We start from the raw sequence: 24,459 nt of genomic DNA, 5'->3' as shown, positions 1-24,459 counted from the left end.
TGCTGGGACATGTAGTGCACGAGACTTTTCCCAGTCTTCCCCCCCCGGCTCGTCCTAAAGCGGAAGAGGAGAGGAGTGGCAAGTCTCGCGATAGTTGGGCGAAGGTCTCGCGAGAGGTGCGAGGTTGAGGTGCGCGTGTGGTACCGCCGGGCCCGCCGCTTCCAGGGGTGCGCTGTTGCCGCGCCGCTCCGTGCCCCCGCCGGCCCTCACGGCGCTCTGGGGAGCTCTCCGCGGCTTGGCTCCGCGTCCAAGGGCAGTGGTCAGGCCCCAGGGGTAGTTCGGGGGGTTTTGCCCTCTCTGGGCGCCATTTTGTTGGCCCTGCGTGCGCCTCCAGCCTGGCCCCCGCACTCTGAGTGAGTAGTGGGCCTCTCCTCACCCACACGCATCCGCGCAGGCAGCCAGGCCAAAATGGGGAAGGCAGCTAAGCGGAAACGAAAGGTCTCGGTGCCCTCCACAGCCAAGGGCCCCGTGAAGTCAGCTATGGCCATGGTTAAGAGCAACCCCTTTGAGGTGAAGGTCAACAGGCAGAAGTTTAATATCTTGGGGAGGAAGACCAAGAATGATGTGGGGTTGCCTGGTGTCTCACGGTCCAAAGCCATCAAGAAGGTAAGAGGACATCAAAAGTTGGGAGGAAGGATTGCATCTGTAGATGTGGCTGCGGTGGAGAGGTGGTAAGACTGGAGCCATCTCTGGTGAGACTACCTCCGTTGTGTACTGGAGGAATGGCTGGCTGGCTGGTCACCTCACGTTGCTCAGATGATGATGGAGAGTTTGCTGAAAACGTTTCCCTCCAGTGCAATCTAAAAAGTTCAGTAGTCCAAGTCTTCCTCATCACATGTGTAGCAATGATTCTCGTTTCAAATTACCCAGGTCCAGAATACAGTGGCACACATCAGCAAGCAAACACTGGACCAATGTGTAGGCAGTTGTCGGTGTTCATAATGTTGGTCGGTTTTGGTCGCTATGGGATGTAAAGCTTCTTGATAATGGGTCAATATTGCTGTAATAGTGAAAGCTTGCAGGGGCACTAAGTTCTGAATGCAGTGAGAAATACGTAGACACAAAGAAACTACCATAGATTTGGAAATCGTGTGATAACATTTTTTTGCACTGGTTGAATCGTTGCATTGTAGAAGTATGTTGGGATGCAACAATCCTTATTACTCTCATAGGAATGATGGTACAGCTTAAGAATAAATCTTTTATCTTCCACCCTTATACTGTTTTACAATTGCCTTTCCTTCTCTACTGACACCGCAAGCTACCTGACCAAAATCTGTGATGCATAAGGGAGAACATCACGTCATACTACATCAGGGATTCCAGCAACCTATCCTATCCTTGAATGAAGCACTGGAATTTTTTATGATTTGTTCCTTCAGACAAACCAGGGAAGAAGTTAAAACGTCTGTAGATTCTGTTAAAGGTGAAAAAAGCATAATTTGAAAGTATGCCCCTGAGATTCTCTCTGACATGTTCTATACAATCTATTGTCAAACAGAATTTAAAGCACTTACCGAAGGATTTCTTTTTAAAAATAGTGCAGCAAAAGGAAATGGATAGGCTTTAATTTTGCATGCATTGTGAAAGGTTGCACATGAATTTTTATCAGTGAGAGAGGACATAAAATAATTGATGAACAAAAGCTGTTCTGTATCCAGGGGTTTAAGAGATTAAAGTTCATGCATGGCATTTAAGCTGCCTGATATTTTATATATTTATATATTTTATATATTTTTTATATTTACATACATATATATGTATATAAATATATATACACATTTTAATATATTATAAGAAGTAAATACAAGGTAGAACTGACAGTAGTAGATTAAATGAGTTCTGGTGTCAGTTACAGTGGCATCTGAAAATTGTGAATGCTCAGTGAGGATACACAGGCCTGTTGTAGTAAACTTGTTCTTTTCCTTCAGTGCAGCAGTTTATGAGTTCATGGTAATATGAATAGCAACAGTACCTTTCCGTAAGATTCAGTTAATGTGTTTTAAATAAACATGGATTTTTTGCAGACTAAACATGGCCAGTATTTTCTTCCTTTAGAAACTATGCAGTATCTTCAGCATGAAAATATGTTAGCTTTCACTCTTCATTACTATTTTTCCAGGGTTTAGAAAACTTTATGAATGTGTAGTATCACATTTTAAAGTGTTTGGGTAAATCAGATGCTTGTCATGAATTAGATCACTGGCATTGAAAAGTAAGCCTCTCAATCTATACAGTAAGTACAGCATGTACTAGCTCATATAGGTCTGCTGAACTTCCTTTTACTGCCTTGATGCATAACCGCCCTGTGCTCAACACTAAAGCAGAGTGCTAAATGTATATATCCACTTGGGATTTTTTATGTCTTGTATGAGAAGACAAAAGAGTTTCAGCTGACACTGGGGCTTTTTTTGCTTTCTTTAATGTGTTATTCTTTTATACTAAGCTTCAGATAAATCAATCCTTTAGTGACAATGCAGAGTTTTTATATGTGATAAAATAAAGGTGAAATACAGTGTACCATGTTTTACCTTCATATGGGCAGCTTATAAGAGAACTTAATGACGCTGAATATATTGTATGACCTTCCCATCTCTTTTCTCATTAATTTTTCCTTCTCTTTCATTGCATTCTGATAAATTAGATTATGTTGCCCCAGGATACCATGGAACCTTTGAAAGTAATTATTCTTTTTGTTTTTTAATTAAATCTTTTTTTTATTTTTTTCTTCTAGCGTACCCAGACCTTGCTGAAAGAGTATAAAGAAAGGGAAAAGACAAATGTGTTTAAAGATAAACGATTTGGTGAATATAACACCAAAATAAGTCCAGAGGAAAAAATGATCAGACGATTCACTTTGGAAAGACAGGTAAACTATAGGAATTAAAACAACAACAACAAAAAACAAACAACCCCCAGACCCTCCCCACAACCAAAACCAGAGAAACACTCGTTAGTTGGCTGTGTCCCCCTTAACTGAGGATTTTGCACAGTAATGCTTTCTTGTATATTTTATATGTTTGGAACTTACATGAAAAAACAAATTTTGTGGAAATAAAAAAAAATTCATTAACATTTTCTGGTTTTGCAAGACAACTTCTCAAAGCAGAAATTTCTTTGAGCACTGATATGCAAGAAAGCCATGTTTAAGCAGATTCATTGATTTCTTGGTGTTCTTTGACTACTGTGATTTGGGAATCGAATTAGGAAAAGGCAACCACCATCAAGTACACTCTGAGATTCCAGTACAACTGTTGAACAACAGCCATTTAATCTCCTGACTAGAACAACTCTGTAACTTGCTGTCATTCTGTAACATGAATTGTACGTGCAGTGCTGTTCTTTCTGCCTCATCATACTCTGTCTCTGGAATTCAGTAGTGTAATACCATATTCTACTGATAATTTGTATAGGTTAAAGTCTGTTTCATTAGGCCTGAAATTTTGTAGTTAAGAATTGATGTTACTGATGTATAGATAAAACTTAAGCTTCCTTAGGTTTTCTGAGTTACTTGATTGGTACATAAGAGGGGCATCATACTCCCTCACTTAAGGTTTAATGTGTTTAAATGAAAGTATTGGTCTGGTAGTGATTAATCCCCTCAACTAGCATTAAAAATACAGGCTTTGTTAATTTGTTGCTGGGGAACTAAAAGTCTTTTGTTACTTAATTGGTTTGTTTTACTATTCTTAGAAAAATTATGGGAAGAAGAATATCTATAATCTCAATGAAGATGAGGAATTAACTCATTACGGCCAATCTCTGGCAGAAATTGAAAAAATGAATGATATTATTGATAGTGACAGTGACACAGAAGAAAGAGGAACATTGTCAGGTAAGACATGTCAGCTAGTTTCCCACTGTTGGTTTTACTGTTGGTACATGTACATCATTTGCTCAGTGCTATCTTTCAATGAGAAAGAATATTATTTAGCTGCACCAAAATGCTAGTTAAAATACAGAAAACCCATGCTCCTACCTCATACAAAATATTTGTCAGCATAAATTAAGTGTCTAGCATCAATCTCTTTTGGTATGGCCATTCCCATAGGCATGGGAATAGTACATGATTGATTCAATAGTTTTAATTGTTCCCATTCTCAAAGAATAGGGAGATACTGCCCCAGCAGCAGCACTCCAGCCCTCATGTATGGATTTGAAAAGGATTCACAATCTACTTTTTTCCCCAGCTGAATTAACCGCTGCTCACTTTGGAGGGGGTGGAGGCCTCCTTCGTAAAAAAGCATCAAGTGGGCAGCAAGATGAAGAGGAGGAAAAACCTAAATCTAGAAAGGAACTCATAGAAGAGATGATAACCAAATCTAAACAAGAAAAGGTGAGTTTTTAGCCTTGAAGTATAAGTGAACATGATTAAGAAGCTGTCACAATTTCTGTCTTTGCAAAATAAAGTAGTAGTGGCATAGAAAACAAAGGAGATAGCTGTCTAGGAGAAGAGTCCAAGCTTCTTGCATAAAGTCCGTCTGACTTTGTTGGCATTTTAAGATATGCACTTAATATCTGCCATTCTTTTGTATGCACAAATCTCCCTCTCTCTTGACTCTTAACTTGTTTTCTGTATGCAACCCTTGTGCCATTCAGTGTAACTCTATACTGCTTCTTACACAAAAAATGTTTACACCTTTAAAATGTTAAATATTTAAAATTATTAATTTGCCGAAGACAGCATTTTGGTTTTACAGTGTAAATGCTGTCACATCCATCTGAACATAACTGCTGCATTATGGTTTTGTTTTGTTTTTTTCTAGCAAGAGAGGCAAACTCAGAGAGAAAGTGCGTTAGAACTGACAGAAAAGCTTGACAATGACTGGAAGGAAATCCAAACCCTTATTGCCCGCAAAACCCCAAAATCAGAGAAAAAGGACAAAGAAGTAGAAAAGCCTAAGGTAAGGGTTTGTCTGGCCTACTTTCTGTTGTTTTTAATAACTTGTGGTTTTGATTCATAATGGCTGCAACATAAGGCAGAGTTCATCACTTTGTAAAATAAAATGTAGCCTGCTATTCACATTGAAGGTATGCTGCAGTTTTAGGATCGTTTGGTTAGTTGGAGGAATATAGGGTTTTATGTGATTTGTCTGCTTTTAATTACCTATTGCTTTTCATTATTTATCAATTCTGAGAGAGGTTGCAGGTTGAATACCACTGTTAGCTACAGCTTATTTGTACAATAAATACATTTTCTTGAATAACTGAAATTGTTGAGATCATTGACTTATTTTGAATGCCTTTGCAGTGTTTCTTGAATAAAACAACTTTTATTTGACAGCAAATGTTTCCTTGTTGTAAATTTGATACTGTCTCTACAAAAAGGGAAGGAAGATATTTTATCTTTTGAATTAGATACCTTATGGTCTCAAAGCTTTTTCTATCATTTTTATTTTATACTAAGGGAAATAAACATTTAAATCTAAGAATAGGTAATACAATGCATTGCACTGTTTTTTTTTCTTGTAGAAATTTTGTTTTGTTTTGCAGAACACTGTGAATTTCCATTTATTCCTTGGCAATATAGTTCAGTTTTTGAAAGATTCAAGTAATGAACTGATCTTATATTATAATGAATCTCAAATAACAAACAGAAGATACTGGTTCAAAAGTTCATATTTTGATGTATTGATCTTTGTTTTCAAGATGTTTCTTAACATGGTGAATACTGTAGTGTGTTGGTAATGGTATCTTAGACAAAAATTTTGTCATCATAATTTGCTGAAAAGGTAGGTTAGATTCCCATGCTTCATGTGTGTGGATCCAATTAAAGAATTCTCAAGATGCAAAGTATGAATTAATAATGCTCTAGAACATTAACATTGAATTGGAGAAAATTATCTAGTCGTATGTAAGAAGAAAAATTCCTGGAAATTAATTTTAGAAAAGCTGTATGGCTTAGGGACTTAAGCAGGTATCAGGAGACTCTATTCGCATGTCCGGTGTAATCTCTGCTAGTGACTGTTTTCTCAAGTATGCTGCTTTATTACTTTAAGGTGAACATCTGTGTAACTAAGATAGCAAAGACTTAGCTCATGTCTGATATTATAAAGTGAAATGTAAACGATAAATGTATTCATTCTAGCTGCTTTTTTGAGAAGATAGTGTTTTATTAATATTTTAAAGTTTTTCAATTAATATGTAAACTAGTTTTTATTTAAGATGCTATTTATAAGTGTTTAAGTTGTGAGTAACTTAAATAGGGGAGAGGGAAATGTCAGGAGAATTTCTGTTCAAGTGTTCATTCCATTACTTGTCTTAGTGCTGAGTTGAATGTCCTTATAGCTTTCTTTGGAAATGGTCTTTTCCTTATATCTTAATAGTTGTATTTCTTAGCTGTTAGTCTGGCAGAGAGTGTCTGCAAAGCAGAATAATAAAACTTAAGATAATAAACAATTATATAAATATTTCTTTAGCCTGATGAATATGATATGATTGTTCGAGAACTTGGATTTGAGATGAAAGCAAAACCTTCAGAAAGGATGAAGACAGAAGAAGAATTGGCAAAAGAGGAGCAGGCACGACTCCAGAAGCTGGAGGTATACCATTTATGGTTTTTAGATTGTTTTGTGGCGTATATTTTGGGAGTGACCGCGTATGTTCATTGCTTGACCTTAGATTAAAAGTGGCTGTACTGAACTACAGTTTGTCAGAGGCTGAATTCAGGAAATCTGTTTGTGTTTTGTTTGCAATCTGGTATTACAACAAAAAAACATAGGCTTAGTACGTGACTGACTATTGAGGTTTATGAAATCAGTTGGTCTTTCTTCAATAGAAATGCAATACGGCTTCAGTTTGCCTTTAAATGTTTTAAATTAGTGTTGAGAGGTGCTTCTAAGTCAGGGGGAGTATCGTGTTGCACAGCAGTTGAATTAATGCACTGGCAAGTCATTTACTGTTTTCTTCTGGTGTTGCAAGAGTCTTCCAGCGGTACTATGCAGGGGAATAGAATTCTTTTGGGAAATGTTGCATGCTCTTTCTATTACATGGAACTCTAAGTCTTACAGAAAGAATGAGTAATTTGGTAAATGTTTCTCTCCTTTTTTTACTTTTTGGTTTGGTGTACTAGGGATACATTTAGGACTGCAAGGATTCAGTACCTTCAAGTTATCTCAGAACAGCTCAGTAGCTAATAGCAGAACAGAACAAAGGAGGGGTTTTTTTCTTTTTGTGTTCTTGTCATCTTGTTTGATGCACAGTCTGTCTGGTTGCCCAGGTGGAAATCCTTTTGTAAATGATTGATTCAGATATTGCCCGTTGCGTTTATACTGCAAAGTTGTTACATGTGGGAAACACAGATAAACACTGCAGAATCATAAAACGCTTTAGAAGCTTGCATTTTCTAATAATGATGCATTGTCTCATAAGCAAAACAGATAATTTTAAAATGAGAGAACATAATGCTTCTGGTAAACCCAGTTTTAAAGGCTTCCAAGTAAGCTAATCCAATTGTCTGTGTGCTTTTATCAGATCACACTCGCCACAAAACATAAGGCATCATCAGCTTTTGCCCATAATTTATCAAGTTGCTGTTTTTTCTTTTCATCAACTTGTTGAATAATCCTAGTTAACTGTTTGGGGTTTTTTTTGCCTTTGATTTTGTTAGCGTTGTATTTGAGGGATCTTCCATTCTGGTTTAGTTACCTGAATGATATAGATGGCTGACATCAATGTGTGTGGTATTTCTACTAAAACAGGCAGATCGACTACGGAGAATGCATGGATTAGATGAACAGGCAAACAAAAAGAAACCCAGCCATGTGTCAGCTGATGATCTGTCTGATGGCTTTATCCTGGATAAAGATGACAGACGGTTGTTGTCTTACAAGGTAAGGTTTCAAATTTCAGAGTTTTCAGAGTTCTGAAAAGAACATAGGAGGATTGGTTTGGAAGTGACCTCTGTGAAGGCATCTAGTCCAACCTCCTGCTCAAAGCAGGGTCAGCTATGAAATTACCAGTTTGCTCAGGGCTTTATCCAGTCTGTGCTTGGAAGATCTCCAAGAATGGAGTTAGCGCATCTCTCTGGGCAGCCTTTCCACTGACTACTTAGCGTGAAAAAGTTTCTTTTTCTATCCAGTCTGAACATCTCTTGTTTCAGCGTAGGCCTGTTGCTTCTCATTCTCCTGGTGTGGGCTGTGATGAAGAGTGTTGCTCTGCCTTCTCAGTGGCGTCCCTTGTAGGTGCAGAAAGGTGGTTATTTGATCCTGGCTGAAAAATCCCAGGTCAGCCTCTCCTTACAAGGGAGGTGCCCCAGCCCCTCAACAATCTTGATGGCTTTCTGCTGAACTTGCTGTAGTTTATAGATGTCTTTATGGTATTTGAAAACCCAAAACTGGATGCTGTATTCTGTGTGGTCTTACCAGTGTCAAGTAGAGGGGAATAGTTGTTTCCCTCAATCTACTGACTATACTATTATAGTAGCCGCCTATGCTACTGGGCTGAAGAGAGCGTGTTAGCCCTTCTGGTCATTTTTTAAATTTCCACTGTGTTTAATACAGCTTCCACCAAACTTCAGCCTCAGGACGAGTGGGTTTCTGAAGGAGCCCTTCTCCTATGAAGTAGCTTTGATTAAGGTGGCAGAGCAATATAATCTTAAAGCTCATGTGGTGAGAGTCACCCTGACTGTGGTGCGTGTGTGTAGAGACTGATCCTCTCACATGTAAGTAGCAAGGGAACTGCTGTTGTCCTTCAAGGGGAGAAAATAAATTGTGAATGGGAAATTAAACTGATGATTAATAAAATCTGGATGGGAACAAATATTTATCTGACATGCTATTTTAATACATAGAAGGAATATGTATTTTTTTCTGGAAGTGATATTGAATTTTTTTTCCACCATATCATCTACTAGTAGTTTTTATTTCTGTGTTGTTTCTTTTAGTCCTCATATACTACCTCCTATTCTTCCAGTTTCTTATAGCCCCTTGGAAATAACGCTACTTTTCTTATCTGTATGCGTGTTCTCTGCTTAAAATCACTTCTTGGCTGGCACTGCTGCCATTCACTGCTTGGTCAGGGTAGCAAGGCTCAGGTGCTGGTCGTGTGTATTTAATGACAGCTTTGCATGGTGATTCTGGCGAGGTGCTGTCACTTTGCGGTGTTTTAACTGGTTTATTTTCTCTACTGACAGAATGGAAAAATTAATATTGAAAATGAAGAGGAAGAAGAAAAAGACGGGGAGGATGAAGAAGAGGAAGCAGAAGAAGGTGGGAAGGAAGATAATGGGAATGAAGAAGAAAGTCAGGAAGAATCTGCTAGTGAAGATGAGGATGTTGCTGCAGATAGCCACTCAGATCTTGAATCTAACGTTGAGAGTGAAGAAGAAGAAACTGCAGGGAATAAAGAACAGAATAAACACAAGACAAATAAAAATGAATCACAGAGTGTGGAGGAACTAGATAGAAAAATGGAAGCTGCCAAATCAGAGCTTCCCTATACATTTGCTGGTAAGCAAAGGATTGATCCAGAGATCTCTGTTGTCTTCAAGGGGTTTATAACCAGTCTCTTTCTCTGCCCTGTAGGATCTTAAGTATTCCTGTTCATACATAAAGTTTTGCTTCATAGTTGTCTTCTACTGTTCCAAGAGTAGCCAGTGACTGCTGTTTGTAGTGATCAGCACCAGTCTTGCTTTGAGCAGTGGGAACCAGATCTGTTTCATCCCAGAGCTGTTTCTGCTTCTCCAAGCAGCCTTAGAATTGAAAGCTAAATACTTGGGAGAAAAATGAAGATCTGTACTCCTTTCTGAAGGCCACCATCACATCCAATCCAAAGTGCTAGTGTTTTGCATAAGGGAAGTCAGAATAGTATTCTATTACCTATACTTAAATGAGAAAAGATTACTTTCTCTAGTGTTTGGACTGACATTTTTGTCAGAGAAGATGCTGGGAGAGGCAGAATTCTGAGGGTTTAATCCCCATGATGTAACATCGCGGTATTGTTAAATAGAGACTGAAAGTTTGACTCCCTTTGGGACTCGGCCTAGGAGGGAGGAGGAGCCATGTTTCCAGTAGTACACAAAACATTCATTATTATTAAGTACGTAACACATCTAACTATTGTCCTAGTTTAGATTTCTCTAACAAAAGTGTATGTCACAAGATTTAACAATCTTTCAAACAACTTCCTTAAGTGCTTGCATTTTTCCATCAAAAGGAGATAACTTACTACAGAAAGCCTTTTAAATTGCATTCAGGTTTTGCTTTAACCAGAAAGCAGTCACATGAAGTAACTCAAAAAATGTAACCGGTTAGGATGTTTTCTAGCTTTTTCACTCGTGCAAAAAACTAAATATATGCCAGTTGTTTGGGTTTGGTTTTTTTTTTATTATTTTTTCTTCTTCCAGTGGCAAGATTCTGTTCTTAAAATCCTGCATACAAAAGCTAGTTAGGTATGAATTAAACATAGAGCTGATTGTGTTATGGTAAATTTATGATTGAATGCGTGCTTAAGTTTAATTCTGCTTTGTGTGTGTTAACACAGTTGTGCTCACCTTAGGCAGCAAATGTAGGATGAATTGAATGTTAATCATTGAAAAACATTTACATGATTTTCTGACTTATGTTCATATATATAGTTACCTATATGCTTATAGATAGTGTTTAAAAGGTGATTATTTAAAAGCTGTATTGTGTCTTATTTTTCTGAATAGTAACATTTTCAAATTGGAAATTTGTTAAGATGTTCACTTGAATTAAGTATGTTAAGTCTGAGATTTTTGCCTGGTCAGTTTCTGTTTTTACTTTCTAGTTCCTGAGTCCTATGAGACATTTAAGTCTTTATTGGCTGGAAGAACAATAGAACAACAGCTTATTATACTGGATAGAATTCAGAAATGCAATCATCCAAGCCTTGCAGTGGGAAACAAAGCAAAGTTGGAGGTATGGGGGGTTGTTGATTTGTTGAAGTTTAAAATCAACTTTGAATTCCAGAGTAAGTTCTAGCAAGTATTCAGAAAGCAGTATAACATATATATGCTTCTGTGTTGTCAATAGCAGCAGAATCAACACACTACTTGTTTTCTAACTTCTGTGTCACTGTTCTTTTGTGCAGTTTAAGAATATATACAATGAAGAAAAACCCTAATAATTTTTATGTTATGCTTCTTGCAGAAATTATTTGGCTTTCTTCTGGAGTATATTGGAGAGTTAGCAACTCTGGATTTACCAGAGCTCAGAACAATTGACAAACTGGTCCTGTAAGTAATAAATACTATGGACTTTTGCTCCTTTATGATTTAAAGAGAAAAGCTACCTGGGGTAAAGCATTTTGTGTGTTGCTTCGAAACAGTTGGACTCTGATCTTAAAGGTCTTTCCCAGCCTAAATGATTCTATGAATAGTTCTGTGGGGATTGTAGGCAAATGATAACTCTCCAGCTCTATAGCGTTTTAACTTTGTTTCATGTGTTGCTTGAGCTATTAATTGTACCAAGACATTTTTAAAACCTCAGAATGTAGTTTTTGATCTGCAAAATGGTTTTCATGGGTAGTGGATAAATGATACTATGTATGCATGCAAACTTCTGTATATGAAGTTATTTAGACTACTGATCAAGGATTTTAAGCTTTGCAATTACAGCGTGCAGTTCCCTTTGCAATCACTGGTTTTTTCCATGGGCTTCAGTTCTGTGAATTCACTCAGGGAACTAGATGAAAATGCGATTCAAGAGTTATAGTAAGCTCATACAGAAGTTCCAAATAAACACCGTGCAGGAAGTTGTCAATTTGGCATTGTTGTCTTCAAGTACCTGACCTCCAGTTACAGTCACAAGAGAGCCCAATTTGTCTCAGAGGTATATTGCAAATGACGAGTCAGTGGACACAGGCTGCAACAAGGGAAATTCCAATTAGATGTAAGGAAAAAAATCTTCACAGCAAAGGCACTGAACATCAAAACAAGTTTCCCAGGAGTCTATGGAATCTCCACCCATACAAAACTCAACAAAGCCATGAGCAACCTGATCCAGCTTTGAAGTTAGCCATGCTTTGAGCAGGGGGTTGCATCAGATAATCTCCAAAGGTCCCTTCCAACCAAAATTAAGTCTGTGATTCCTATCTTGACTTTGCAGGCTAGACAGCTTTCTGTCAGTGTATGTAGTTTTCAGCATGTGGTTTTTATTTCATGCTCAAGTAAGTAAGTTTTAAAAAATATGTTATGTGCAGCTTTAGTGTTCATTGCTCTGTTGCATTCGTCAGCAAGAGCACTGACCCATTGATACTGTCGCACATGCTGGGGCTTTGTAAAAAAGCGTAAACACATTTTTATTGTTTCATAGAAATTAGACTTAACTAGTATCACTACCGACATTCTTAACTGAAAACGCTGGAAAAACTGAACAAACAGATGCAGAGTCCTGACTGCATCTCCCTGTAGGCATTAACTGTAGGCCAGGAGCTGAACTAACTTTGTGGGCACTTTTTTCCTTGTTTTAATTAATAATTTTGCTAACCACACTGCTGTCTCACACATTGTTTAACATTGCCTAAGAGTATTTAGAGTAGCGTGCTGCCTAGTACGTGTCTGCATACCTCAGTGCAGTAAAATGTAGAGTTAGGGGATTCAGAAGGGTATGTTTTAAACATAGAAGGTGTTTTAGGTGTGTGTTTTAAAGTTTTTAATTATTTTTTATTTAAGACTTAGAAACCACCACATCAAAGATTTATCTCATGAGGTCCAGTGAAAAATACACGTCTCTGTAATATAAAAATATTACAATAATAATCTATATACTGTGTGGCTATTTCTGAAGAAGAATAATTTGTTTCAGGGCATTTGTTATTGATATAATGTATGTAGTACACAAAATATCTTCCTACAGGTGCTTAAAAATCAGGTTTTTATTAACATCAGTAGTGTAACTTGATTGTTACTTACATTTCTTGTTAATAGGCCATTGTACAATCTTTGCCAGATGTTTCCTGAGGCAGCCAGTAACAGCATTAAGTTTATTCTTCGAGACGCTGCACATGATATGGAAGAATTAATTGAAGTTAAAGGCCGTGCAACACTTCCAGGTTTAGACATGGTAACAAATGCATACTGCTAAGAAAATAATCTTGTTCTTCCCATTAGTATGGAAATGCCAGTAAACATGAGATGACATTAAATTTAATGTCATGTTTCAAAGTATGTAATGGATTATTAGCATCTATGGCTTTTTAGGTTTCTTGATGTTTTAAATTGCCTCTCTTGCAGGTAAGTTGTAACAGAAACTCCCACAAGAACAAAAAAAAAAACCCTGAGAAACAAACACACACACTTCGCCATGTTCTTCAGAACAGATGTCTGACTGAAATATTAATAAGGGGAAAATACCTTAAAACTGGCAGTCCAGTTTTCATAGCAGAACATTCTTTGTTTTCCTGATGAAACTGAAATGGGTAGTTCTAGGAAGAAGCGATGCTGTCAGTTATGTCCTCATGTCTTTAGTTAAGTACAAATGTTTAAAAAAAGTACTCCAGAGGCATACTGTCTCCTAGGTTAACAAAAATAACAATGAAATATTATGGATATAAAAATACAACATTTCTTAGTACTTACATTTAGAAATTATCATATGTAATGACTGTAAAATAATTGACCTTTCGTCCTTATATTAGTAATATTTCAAAATTTCAGTGGTCATGCTAAATATGAACAGACTCCTTTTTTAGTGTCCACGTAAATAGGTATTAGGGAGTTCAAGAATGGAGCATATGGAAAATGTTTCAAAGACAAACCATAAGTCAGTAATCAAAGGGAGCTACGCTTGATGAAGAGTGCTGCCTGATGGAATAATTAAGACTATTAAAAGAAAATAGGCTGAAGGATTTGCTTAGAAGACTTGGTTATTACAGCTTGAAAAATATTTATATTGAGCTCTTTTGAAGAGTCTTTTATTCAGGATGTTTTGAATTTTGCAGGAAATGTATTGTAGAGAGTTTTTAACTTCTATTTTTGTGTTGTTACTGTCACCCTTATGACACCAATCACACTTCTGACTTGCATTCCCTTCAGTGGACTTTTCCAGGTTTCAAGTCATCATTATCTTCTAGGGTGGAATTATATCACTCCTATCCTTAAAGCACTTGTTTGAGTGAACATTCCTTAGACCAGTTGTGTTAGTAGACCTTACATGTGCCTCTAGTTTATCTAACCTGAAATTTGGACTGTGGTATCTAGTAATCAAAACAGTTCAGGAAAATATTTGTTTATGACAGAAACTTCATAGAGAGAAACAGAGCTGAAACAAGATAACTCCATTTGAGTCTAGCTGACTATGATAATTTTCAGTATTGCCTCACAACTGATGTCTACCATCCCTATGGTCTTGACAGGAGGTCGCTTGTAGCTCTTTTAACAAGTCCCCTTCAGTAAAAGTGTACCTAATCACTGTTTAGTTCTTTGGCTGCAGCTGTTATTTGTTGATGTGTGCTGGTGCACGAGTTTCCTGGTCACTTAATTGTCTGTTGAGGACCTTTTGAATGGTGTCACAGGTCCTGTGTAGCCACTTGCTCGTTTCTTTGTGGTGTGAGAGTATGTGATTGCAGTAGGCTGGAGGGGGTCATATTTTCTTACAGAGTAAATGGGGTTGGGAGGCATAGTTCCTTCGTGGTGGTTCTTTCAACTGCCTTGTTTAATTAATGCAGTGTTAGACCTATAATGGATATTCCATTTTCTCATGTAACTTAAACAATCATCTCAAATAGGTCATGTATCATATCAGATTTCTCAAAATGATGTGTGTTGTTGTGTTTTGAGACTACTACATGGCAGTTACTCATTCATCGGTTAAATATGTGTAAAGTCAAGATCCTGGGAGTAATGCCTTAATTATGTTTTCCCTTACTCTGTTTTATGTGCTCTCAGCTTATTTATTTGAAAATTACATCTCTGCTGTTTCCAACTTCTGATTTCATGCATCCGGTTGTAACACCTGCTTTTATGTACATGAGTCAGCTACTTACTAAGGTATGTCTATGATGTTGCATCTCAATATATAACTTCATTTCCTTGTTTCTTCCCAGGACTCCAAATATTTTGTTAACATTAATGTATATATTAGAAATGTACTGAAAAGACAGCTTTGTGTTGGTATAGTCACAGATAGTAATTGGAAGAAAAAGTGAAAAGGAAAAAAAACCCTTGTAGAGTACAGTCCAACTCACAAAACTGTATTTAATCATTTTTTCAAGCTGTCACACAAGATTTTCTTATATGACAAATTAGGTACGACTAGTAGAACAGACTGAATACAGTCTAAAATCATTAGTGATTTCTCTTCCATATATTGCATTTGTTCCTACTTAAGAAATATACTTAAAAATTGGCAGTATTTGTTTTCCTTGAAAATGTACCTAATGCAGTATGTTGCAGTGCAGTTAAAAGATGCCCTAATTTTTCTATTCAAATATCCTGTTTATATGTTTCAAAAGTCTTGAGCTAGTTGTTTTGCTGCTGTCAGATAGCGAAGTTGCTCTGAGCCTTATTTCATTTCTTTGGTTCATTTCTGTAGAATTTACTGTTTGTGGTTTAGCACCTTCTAGTGGCTAAACCAGTTCTGACTGACTTCTTACTCGATTCTGCATGTACTCTTAGTGAGGGCAGGAGAAAGCCAGTATGTTTCTCATGTGAAGTCCAAAGGGTGTAATTTTACAGATTTTAGATGTGTACAACTTATTTATTATTTCTGCTTTTTGGGAAATCCTGTATTTGTGATGTATAGACTTCTTATTACTAATATCTTGTGCCTTTTTTTTTTTTTCTTTTAGTGTCGCATCACAACATTGCAAGATGTTATTAAAGGGTTATTTATATGTTGTTTGTTCCTGGAATATGTATCTCTCTCCAAAAGATTTGTACCAGAACTCATCAATTTTCTTCTTGGAGTACTTCACATATCTCTACCCAAAAAACGGGCCCAGGGTGAGTTTGTTTATAGTAAATGAGTGTTAAATTTTAAGTTTACCTTTTAGGGTTTATCTTTTAAATTTAAATAAGAGTAATTCACACTGAATTTATTATTTTGAACAAAAAGACAAAAATCATGTTATGTTAGCCATACACAACCTTGATTCTTGGGCATCTTATTATGAACTAGATCTTTTAGTGTTGTTAGCAGGGAGAAAAGAACTGAGGCTATTAAAGGAAATGAAGTCATGTTGCCCACAGTGCAGTATTTTTGCAATATTGGCGTTGTAAATAGACAGACTGATTAGACTGTGCTCTGAAATTCACAGTTCTTAATGGGTTCCCGGTGAGTACCCTGTCTTCTCAGTGAGGTAGCAGCTAATGCTTCAGATACCCTCCCTCTTCAGCTAATAGCCATATCACTGAGATAAACAAGAGAAGTATATTACAATGTTGATATTTTTCCTTTTTATTTATTTCACATGGATTTGTTGTAGCCTGTCAGAGGGCAGCTATCCCCACAAGCAGGATTAGTCTGTGCTGTAGCATAACTGTGTAAATTTAGCAACTTGCACAGACAGCAGGGGCACTAAATCTATCTGTTCTATTTGATCCATATGCTAGCAAATGATTTTTATTTGCCACTCTTCCTCTTTCTTTGACGTTTTCTTTTGACCTCATTTCTAGCTTTAAAGTTAGTCTAGATACGGGCCTCTTTTTTTGACAAGTTCAGGGACAGTAATTCACTTATGAGGAGCATGTGTTAGTATCTCTGCCTGGGTCACTCTGAGTGTCACTTAGCATCCATGAAGAGACTCTGCAGACAGGATGGTCTCAAGTCAAAAATTCAAGTATCTGTTGGCAAACTCACAAGACATCTGGGATTTAATGAACTACAGGCTATGTATTGATAATGCTTGTCACTCTTGATAAGACATTTGAAGAGCTTCTGTTAGCTAGGTGGTCATCAGTCTGGATCTGTTGCTGCAGTATTCTAGTACATCTTCAGTAGCACCGAGTGGTCATCTTGCACCTTCCTTTTTTTTTTTTTTTTCTTCTCCCCTTTAGGATTTTTATGCCTTACCATGCTGGAATTTTTTTTTTCTTTTGAATTCTTGAGCTACTAATGATCCTTTTTTTCAACAAGCCTAGCACTGAAGTTTCACCTTTGTTATCTTGTACAGATGTACCCTACAGACTTTCTCCCATCTGCTTCTCAAAGCTTAGCAGTTTTCTCTAAAGTGTGAGCCAAGGTTACACAGCTGGGCTGCATCAGAGCTAAGCCTTAGATTCTCAGAACACCAACAGCTGAAGTCTTAGAAGGAGGTGGGAAGAGGTTAAGGAGTGGGTGGGTTACATAATACTTAAAGTATTTTGTCCTTTGTTTACTCTCTTAGGAATATTTGATCTACAAAGGGTTTTAGTACAGCTAAAATACAGGATTCTGCAAAATCAGATAAACTATTTAAAAATATTTAGTGGTAATCGATGATCGAGTGTTAACCATCTTTTTTTCTCTGTTATTTCTGTTAATGCTTTTGCACTAGCTAAATTTGCATAGTGTTGATTTCTGTTAGCAGTGAGGAAAAGCTCAATAAAAGATACGTTAGAGAGACTGTGTTCTCTTTGAGAATTTTTCAGTCATTGTTGGTGTTTTGATGTTACCAAAGTATCCCACCATGAATTTTTAAATACATGATTGAAGTATTGCTGATAAATGTGATCGTTGGGCTGTGAATACAGAATATTTTAAAATGAGCATACAACCAGTTCTCTGGAATGTTAATATACTGTCACACCAAAAAATTTCTTGGGGTTCAATTTTGACAGTAAGTACAATCAGCAAATAGAACTGGTTTAGTTTTATGAACTTGATCCTTAAATTTCTCACTTGAAAAAATTACATGGAATACAACTCCATAAAAGACTGAAATACAGTCTGCTTTAGACTAAAAAAGCAATTACTACCTTAAAAAAGAAGAAGATGTGGAGGGAGTGGGAAGGAGTTGTCACTGTTGGTAGCCTTAGCTAATGGAGTTGTTAGTAAGATCTGCTATCCTTTCACAAGTATAGTGAATATAACAAAACTCACGTATCTTAGTTTCTGATCTGGCATATGTCTGTGTGTCATAATCTCTCACAATTTTGGGTCTCAAACCTTACAAATTTTTATTTCAACATGCTTTTTTCTGGCCCATCTGTAAAGAAGTTCTTCAGATATAGGTTCTAAAGCATGTAAATATTCTTACAGTTTTGAAATAAGTTCCATTGCAAGCTTGCAGGACATAAGGAAAACAAAGAATAAAATCAAAAAGGTCCAGCACAGAGACTGCAAACTATTTTTTCCCTTGACCACAAAATTCCTGCTCCAGCTCGCTGTGCTGCTTGACCACTTTCTGGTCAAAGCCTTCTACTTGTAACCCCATGGGAAGGTCCTGTGCCTGCCCTTTACTCTTAAGCATGTCCAGTACTCCATCCTCACTGGCAGTTTAACTGTTCCCCACAGGGCAGACATGTACCTATGTGTCTTCTGTCTGCCCATACACAGAATCATAGAATGAATCACAGAACGGTTTGGGTTGGAAGCAACCTTAAAGATCATCTAGTTCCAACCCCCTGCCATGGGCAGGGACACCTTCGACTAGACCAGGTTGCTCCAAGCCCCATCCAGCCTGGCCTTGAACACTGCCAGGGAGGGGGCAGCCACAGCTTCTCTGAGCAACCTCTTGCGGTGCCTCACCACCCTCGCAGTAAGGGGTTTCTTCCTATTATCTGCTCTGAACTTACCCTCTTTCAGTTTAAAGCCATTATGCCTTGTCCTGACTCTGTACTCCCTGATCAAGAGTCCCTCCTCATCTTTCCTGTAGGCTTCCTTTAAGTACTGAAAGGCTGCTATAAGGTATCCCCAGAGTCTTCTCTTTATGCTAAATAACCCCAGCTCTCTCAGCCTGTTCTTGTATGGGAGGTGTTTCAGCTCCATGATCATCTTTGTGGCCCTTCTCCAGACCTGCCTGAGCAGGTCCATGTCTTCCTTATGCTGGAGGCGCCAGAGTTGAACACTCCAGGTGTGGTCTCACAAGAGCCAAGCAGCTGGGGAGAATCATCTCCCTCAGGCTGATGGCCACACTTCTTTTGATGCAGCCCAGGATGCGATTGGCTTTCTGGGCTGCTGGTGCACATTGTCAGCTCATATTCAATACTGCCAAGTCATCTGCAGGACTGCTCTCAATTCACTCATCGCCCAGCCTGTATCTGTGTTTGGGGTTGCCTCAACCCGGATGCAGGACCTTACACTTGGTGTTGCTGAACTTCATGAGGTTCACGGAGGCCCCCCTCTCTAGCCTGTCAGAGTCCCTCTGGGTGGCATCCCTTCCCTCTATAGTTTCAACCACACCACTCAGCTTGATGTCATCCACTTGCAGAGGGTGCACTCAATCTCATTGTCCATGTCCCAGACAAAAATGTTAAATAATACTGGTCCCTGGTCCCAGTATGGACCCCTGAGGGACCCCGCTCATCACTGGTCTCCCCCTGGACATCAAGCTGTTGGCACAACTCTTTTGAGTGTGGCTGTCCAGCCAACTCCTTATTCACCGAGTGGTCCACCCATCAAATCCATGTCACTCCCTTTCAGAGACAAGGATGGTGTGTGGGACAGTATCAAATGCTTTGCACAAGTCCAGGTAGGTGACAACAGTCTCTCTTCCCTTATACACCAAAACTGTGACCCTGTCATAGAAGGCCACCAATGACCTTCTAAAAATAGGGGTCATTTTTCCCTTTTTCGAGTCACTGGGGGATGCACCAGTCTGCACCAACTTTTCAAATTGATGGAGAGTGGCTTAGCAACTTCATCTGCCAGTTCCCTCAGGACCCCTGGACGCATCTCATCAGGTCCCATGGACATGTGCACCCTCAGTTTCCTTAGATAGTCTCAAACCTGTTCTTCTACAGTGGGCAGTACTTCATTCTTGCAGACCCTGCCTTTGGATTCTGTGATTTGAGTGGCATGGCTAAGAGCACTTGCTGATGACTGTATTCATGCTCCAGTGTTTCCCATTATTTTAGAAAAACATAATACTGATAAAGTATTTTTTTGAGGCAGTATAATTAAAAATGTAAAAATAGTTGTTGGGTTTTTTCCCCTTCAGAAAGAAGGCTTCATATTGATCTTGTTCAATGATAATTGTTTTGGTTTTTTAGGCTATACTGTAGTACATCCATTTTCACCAGTGGGGAAAAACTTGGAGCTGCTTTTGGTGTGTGATAAGAAGGATCTGGAAAGCTGGCAGAAGCAAAATCTGCCCTTGAGTATTGTGACTAGATTAAAGGAAACCAGTAGAACGGAAATGAATCATATCAGGTATGTAGGAAATGTAAACACAATACCAGATCATCTTTTGGGCAATCTCGGTGACCATGTTCTTCAGGAATAAAAATAGGAGCAGTGAGTTGTTCCGCTTTATTTTTATGGTACGCTTTATTCTTTAGCATACGAAATTGCTAATCTTTTGCCAGAATGTTACGTGGAGCACGTTAGAGTGCTCAGCTCTTCCATTCCTTTATGGTACAGCTGAGAACAGATGGGAATGATGCAGAGACAGTGAAGGTACCCAGTACTTTGAACTGTCAAGCTCTTCAGAAGCAATTAACTGTATTTGCATACAAACACTCTGTTAGGAAGTGTCACTTAAGTAATAACACACTGAAGTTAGTAACTAAGACCGCAATTAAACATGTTCATTAACCATGTTCAGCCTCATTTTTCACTTTGCACTTGTGTTATGATACAACTTATTTCAGGGATGAGTAAGCATTTTGTTACAAAGTTCGAAAAGAAAACACAAAATCAAAATTACTGATTCTGTTTCAGTGAAGTTTTAGAACTTCAGAAACAGCACCAGAACACTTTTATAACTAGTATAAAAACTTCTTACTCCATGTAAGTGCCGAAGATGCAATACTGGCTTGTGCTCTGCACTGACATAAAAATTTGTGGCTGATGGTTTCCTTGGGTATTTGCTTAGAATGCAATTTTGTGCCTGAATTAACAACTGGAAACAGTCTTGTAACAGGTTCTGTCAGGAAGTCTTGGTAGTAGATGCTGCTAACACTCTCCAATTTGATTCATTTTATGTTAAAATCCACTTCAGTTTTTGCAAGTGAAATTGTTAATTCTTTTGTACATTAACAGGTTATCATGTCTAGCCCTGTGTTTTGACCTTATTAAAAAATGTGCAGCTCTGTATGAGTCTTTACCATCATTCCATGAAATAATGCATCCTGTCAGAGTTCTCCTTACACAGCATGTGCCAGTGAATGAATATCCTGAAAAAATGCAGGTATGTGTTCCTCAAGAATGAAATAATTGGTGTTTGTTTTATTAATAAACATCCTGTGATCTTCATTTGTGCTTAAAGAAACAAGAAACAAGCGTAAGCATCAGTGAGATGTTTTCAAAGGTCAGGCATTTGCCTTTTGTGCTCTTCAGAAGTCATAGTGATGTTTCTGTGGAAAAAAACGAAAGAGCAGAGTATATTTAGAAAAGCTATTTTTTTCATTCTCTATCTTGTCTTGCCCTGCTAATTGAAGAGATAGCACTTAGCTTATAATAATGTAACATTCCACGAGTGACTTTATAAGAGTAGTAGGCTGGTCATCCACTTGCTCTTGTAGTTCTGTAATGAATTTGTAACACCTTGGTGCAACCAAATACATGTACCAAATTGATGAGGTAGTATTTCTAACTGTCTAAGTAAAACTAACATATAAATATGCCTGATCAGCTATCTGATTTAAAAGTGGACAGTTGTTTGTTTTCTAGCAACAATGTTCAAATTTTTATTCTGTCTCCTCAGAATGTAGCAAAATTGTCCACTCCTCAAAGAGGCGTCATGCAATATCCTTAGCGAACATTTTGTGATGTAAGTGATGCAAAATGGCATATATTTCTTGCCATCAAAATAAACAAAATGTACAGTCATTCTTAACATGACCCTGAAAGGCAGAGTCTGAGTTAAACTGGCTTTAGTCTTGCTTCTTTCTCTATTAGGTGAAAGTATCTGCAGACCTTTCTTATTATCCATGATATTAAATACTATCCAGCCTGGGAGACTTAATGGCATTTCAGTGTTAGCAGTGTCCTAAATGAATAGCAGTGATTTTACCCAGAAAGAGAACATAAGGGGAGAACATTACTGTTGATTCAATTTACAATAGTTTGTGAGTTATGGTGTCTTTTATATGCTTTTAAAGTTGTAATTTGATTTGCGTTTTCAGGAATGGTATCACAGTGCTCTGAAAGAGCTAGAGAACAAAGTGAAACAGTATACCCCACTGATAAGTGAGAAGAAGAAGCCAGTGCCATTGAAACAGTATACACCTAAAATTGTGAAAGTGTAAGTAAAGCAACCCTTGATGCAAAGGAGAAGTGTGTTTAAACATTAAGATTCTCAGCAAGCTAGAAGTGTTTGGAAAGCAGGACATAAAACGTAACTATTTTTCTGCTAGATTTTGTGCACAAATCACAAGGAACCAGCTGTTTGGGTGGTAGGGAGGGAAAGAAAAAGGAAGAATTCTAAGAAATAAAGATTATCTTATGGAAAAAATAGCACTGGAAATCAACTCTTGCCCATGTAATCGATTGTAAATTAATAAATTTCAAGACAAAAAGGGGTGTCTGACCTGTCTAGTCAGGTGCTTTGCTGAATGCTCTGTCAAGCATTCAGGTCGGAAGAACAAGAGTGAGTAGTTCATACATACATAAACTATGTGAAGGAAAGAACAGATAGTGGAAGTACTGAGGGGTGCTTCACTGGTGCAAAAGATAAGGTAGACTATTCCTGTACTGTGCATCACTGATTGTAACAAATATTAAGTCAGATTAAGCATTCATTTAAGCATACTTCCTTGCCCCATTCTTCTCTTTCCCCCAACCAAGCAGCTTTCCACCTTCCAACAGGAGCAATGACAAAAAAAATGGGGGTTTTTTTTCCCCCTTTTTCACAGAGCATGCAATTACCATGTGCGTTTTTTTATTCTGTTTTGGAATTACATTTTAGAATGTTAGTTTGGTTTTGTAGATAATAGAATGGTATTCTGATTCAGGAAGTCTGCTTTGTATTGGCTGCTGATCTATTTAGCCATGTTGGTTATCTACAGGGGCATAAATTGTCTGCCTTACTTATTCTAGTAATTGAAGAGGACAGATTTCCTCTGCTGTACGCGTTTATCCCTGAGTAACTGAGCAGACAGTTTCTGTGAATTCACCTGCAGAGAAGGTCTGCAAAAGTTTGAAATATACTGGGAGATCCTGTCTCTCCCCATACGTCTTTCATTCTCCTACTCTAGCTTTTTCAGTCTGTTCAAAATGCAGGCTGTGTATGGGGAATTGAAATGTAAATGTTGTCTGCTTGTCATTTGCATGATGATGATATGCAGTTAGAAGGTCTGGTAAGTTTTTCCACTATGTTCATTGGGCACCTCCTTATTTTAGAAGTTCATTGGGCAGCTCCTTATTTTAGAAGTTAATCTAGAATATGCAGCAATTAAAATTGAGTTGGTATTCATATGAAAACTCACTCCTGATAAACTGAAAAAGTTCTGTTAAGGTGTTCTGTGCTCACACATACATTCTCATTTCAGTTTAGAGTTTGGAAGAAAGCAGGGAGGCAGCAAGAAGGAGCAAGAAAGAAAACAGTTGATTCAGAGGCATAAACGTGAACTTAAAGGAGCCATTCGTGAGATTCGGAAAGATAACCAGTTTCTGGCTAGAATGCAACTTTCAGAAATCATGGAGAGGTAATGTAGCCTTTGTTTCGGTACCAGTCTGGGGGTTGGTCTGTTATGTGTTCATTTTTTTTGTTGCATGCCAAGACTGACAATAATAAGCAACCATACTAAACTTAAAAAAAATTGGACGATTTGGGGAAAAACACACACTTTCAATAGCAATCATTTGAAGTGTTTTCAGCTTTCCGGTTTTGTTTCCCTAGTTTAAGATATGCAGAATGTTTTTATTTGAGTGTGTTGGTGAAATTTAAGAGTTGGGGGGCTTTTTATAAATCAGTAATTATTGTCTAAATCTACTTATTTTCCCTAGTGTAATTTTTCTGAAATATTTTATATGTTGTTTGTTTTACAGAGATTCAGCTAGAAAAAGAAAAGTGAAAGAGCTTCTTGGTAGCCTTTCTGCACAGGAAGGTGAATGGAAAGCCATGAAAAGAAAAAGAGGGAAGAATTAATTGGGACTATCTACAGCAGGAATCTTTGTTTTTACTGCCATATAAAATAGCCCAATCCTGGGGCTTTTGAACAGATTTTAATTGCATTCTTTGGGTGCATTCATTTTGAGAAGACAGCCTCATCCGATCTGTCTGAAAAAGTGAACCTGCTTATTGGAAAAATCCACAGGTTTTCATGAGGAAAATAAAAATAACACTTCTGTATGTGGTATACTTCTGTTTATTTTCATACTAGAGAATATTTGGGTGAATAATCAGAATTCTTAGGTATGTGTGACCAGGTTTTAGTCTGACTTCAACTGCACACACACACCCCCCCCAAAAAGT

General features: G+C 37.8%; 1 protein-coding gene across 1 annotated transcript; it reads left to right on the top strand.

The window, feature by feature from the left end:
• Window positions 1-104: 104 nt before the first annotated feature.
• NOP14 (NOP14 nucleolar protein) lies at window positions 105-24,336 on the top strand. The gene is made up of 18 exons (XM_080410433.1): window positions 105-606; window positions 2,735-2,869; window positions 3,694-3,835; window positions 4,191-4,336; window positions 4,767-4,904; window positions 6,420-6,542; window positions 7,701-7,832; window positions 9,134-9,449; window positions 10,750-10,880; window positions 11,112-11,197; window positions 12,890-13,025; window positions 14,849-14,950; window positions 15,751-15,904; window positions 20,093-20,252; window positions 21,084-21,231; window positions 22,169-22,287; window positions 23,534-23,689; window positions 24,033-24,336. The coding sequence occupies exons 1-18, from the start codon at window positions 409-411 to the stop codon at window positions 24,130-24,132; spliced, it is 2,622 nt and encodes an 873-aa protein (XP_080266559.1). The 5' UTR covers window positions 105-408; the 3' UTR covers window positions 24,133-24,336.
• Window positions 24,337-24,459: the final 123 nt, after the last annotated feature.

The sequence above is a fragment of the Falco punctatus genome (assembly GCF_963210335.1).
Source record: "Falco punctatus genome assembly, chromosome: 1".
NCBI lineage: Eukaryota > Metazoa > Chordata > Aves > Falconiformes > Falconidae > Falco > Falco punctatus.
This window is presented reverse-complemented; position numbering and strand designations above follow the sequence as displayed.